General features: G+C 69.3%; 1 protein-coding gene across 1 annotated transcript in view; it reads right to left on the bottom strand.

Moving 5' to 3' along the window:
• Positions 1-314: 314 nt before the first annotated feature.
• The window catches only part of ISL2 (ISL LIM homeobox 2), an 11800-nt gene continuing 10290 nt past the window's right edge, over positions 315-1824 (bottom strand). Inside the window, exons 3-5 of the mRNA XM_035335934.1 lie at positions 1483-1756; positions 1219-1389; positions 315-1139 (exon numbers count right to left, since the gene is read on the bottom strand). Coding sequence (XP_035191825.1) covers positions 1023-1139; positions 1219-1389; positions 1483-1756 — 562 coding nt within the window. The 3' untranslated portion in view covers positions 315-1022. The remainder of the gene's footprint in view (positions 1140-1218; positions 1390-1482; positions 1757-1824) is intronic.

The raw sequence follows: 1824 nt of genomic DNA, 5'->3' as shown, positions 1-1824 counted from the left end.
CCCCGGGGCAGCCCCGGCAGGAGGCGATGCGGCACGGCTCCGCGGCAGGTGCGGGCACGGCCCCGGGGCTGCCCGAAAGGGGAAGCGGCGCTCCGCCTCCCCGGCCGCGAACACGCGGCCCCGGCGCGGGGGGAGAGGCCGCGACGGCAAAAGCGGGCAGGGGGCTGCAGGGCCGGGGGCTGGGGGCTGCGACAGACCCCGCCCGGCCCTCCCCGCCCCGCCGCCCGCCCGCTCCCGTGGCCGGGGTCCCGCCGCCGCCCTCCCGTTCCTTATTTTCGTTTCAATCCTTTTCTTTTTTCTTTTTTTCTTTTTTCTTTTTTTTTTTTTTTATTAAGTCCAAAATATTTAATCCCACTATTCAACCGCTGACTGACAATAAATAGCAATAACTTACTTTTGTTCGTTAAAGGCTCAAACAATCCATCCTCCGTCCACTGATAACTTAACACCACTAGTACCGGGTTCCCCGTTACAAAGGCTCGGTCCCGGGTCCCGTTCTCCAGCGACCCCGGGCGAGGCAGCGGCGTGAGATGAGGCCGGGCAGCGGCTGCGGAGGGGGCGCCGGGCCGGCTCCGCGGCCGCGGGAAGGCGTGCGCCGGGGGAGCCTCTCCCCGCTCGTTCTCTCCGCTGATGCACGCCTTTCTGGTCGTTTCCCTTCCAGCCAGGGAAGAGAAGCCGTCCCCAGCGCCAGCGGCGGGCGAGGCAGCCTCTCGGCGCGCCGGGCTCCAGCGGGGAAAGGCGCGTTTCTTCGGGGAAAGGAGACATCGAAATCCGCAGGGCGAAACCCCCGAGCAACGAAATAACCGGGGCGGGGGCTCTCTCTCCGGTCTGGCGAAGGCAGCGAGAATCCCGGTGCTTTTTGGCCGTCAGTAAGGTATTTTTTTTGTTTGTTTTTAAATAAGAATAATTAAAAAAACAAAGGCGTTTGTCCGGCGCTCTGGGAGCGGCCCGGGGCCGGGTGTCTCATGCAGGGAGCGCAGGCATGCGGAAGTCCCGCGGCGGCGGCGGGCGGCCGGGCGGCCTCACGTCTCGGCCGGGCTGGGCACCATGCTGTTGGGGGTGTCGGGGAGCTGGGAGGACAGCGAGGTCACGTCGCTGCCGGAGGACGTGCCCAAGGAGCCGGACTCGGAAAAGGAGACCTGGGGCGGGGGGACAGCGGCGGTGCGGTGAGCCCCGCGGCCGCCCCCCCGTCCCCCCGCCGCGGCGCCCGGGGCTCACCAGCTGCTGGAAGGCGGCGGGCTGCTCCAGGTCGCTCTGCAGGGCGAAGTCGCTGAGCGCCTTCCAGGGCGGCTGGTAGGTCTGCACCTCCACGGCGCTGCCCTGCACGGCGCTCTCGTGCCGGATGGGGCTGCCGGCCACCAGCGGCGTCCCGGTGAGGCCCTGCAGGCTCTGCGGGCACGCCGGGGGGCTTCAGCGCGGCGCCGGGCGGCCCGGCCTCCGCCCCGCGCGCGCCCTCCCGCCCGCCCCGCTCCCTCCGCTCACCGTCTTGTCGCCGTGCTGCTGCTGCTGCAGCTGCTTCATGAGGATGGACTTCTTCTTGTCCTTGCAGCGCTTGTTCTGGAACCAGACGCGGATGACGCGCGGGCTGAGCCCCGTCATCTCCACCAGCTGCTCCTTCATCAGGGCGTCGGGGCGCGGGTTGGCGGCGTAGCAGGTCCGCAGTGTGTGCAGCTGCTTCTCGTTCAGCACCGTCCGCACGCGGGTCGTCTTCTCCGCCGCCTTGTGCGCCGGCGGACGCGGGGCCGGCGGCCGCCCGGGCACCGGCTCTGCGGCGGGCGGGGAGAGCGCGCACCGTCAGCCCCGCCGCCGCCGCTCCCCGCCGCC

The sequence above is a fragment of the Oxyura jamaicensis genome, chromosome 10 (assembly GCF_011077185.1).
Source record: "Oxyura jamaicensis isolate SHBP4307 breed ruddy duck chromosome 10, BPBGC_Ojam_1.0, whole genome shotgun sequence".
Lineage (NCBI taxonomy): Eukaryota > Metazoa > Chordata > Aves > Anseriformes > Anatidae > Oxyura > Oxyura jamaicensis.
The sequence above is the reverse complement of the archived record's forward strand: the minus strand, read 5'-3'. Positions and strand labels throughout refer to the sequence as shown.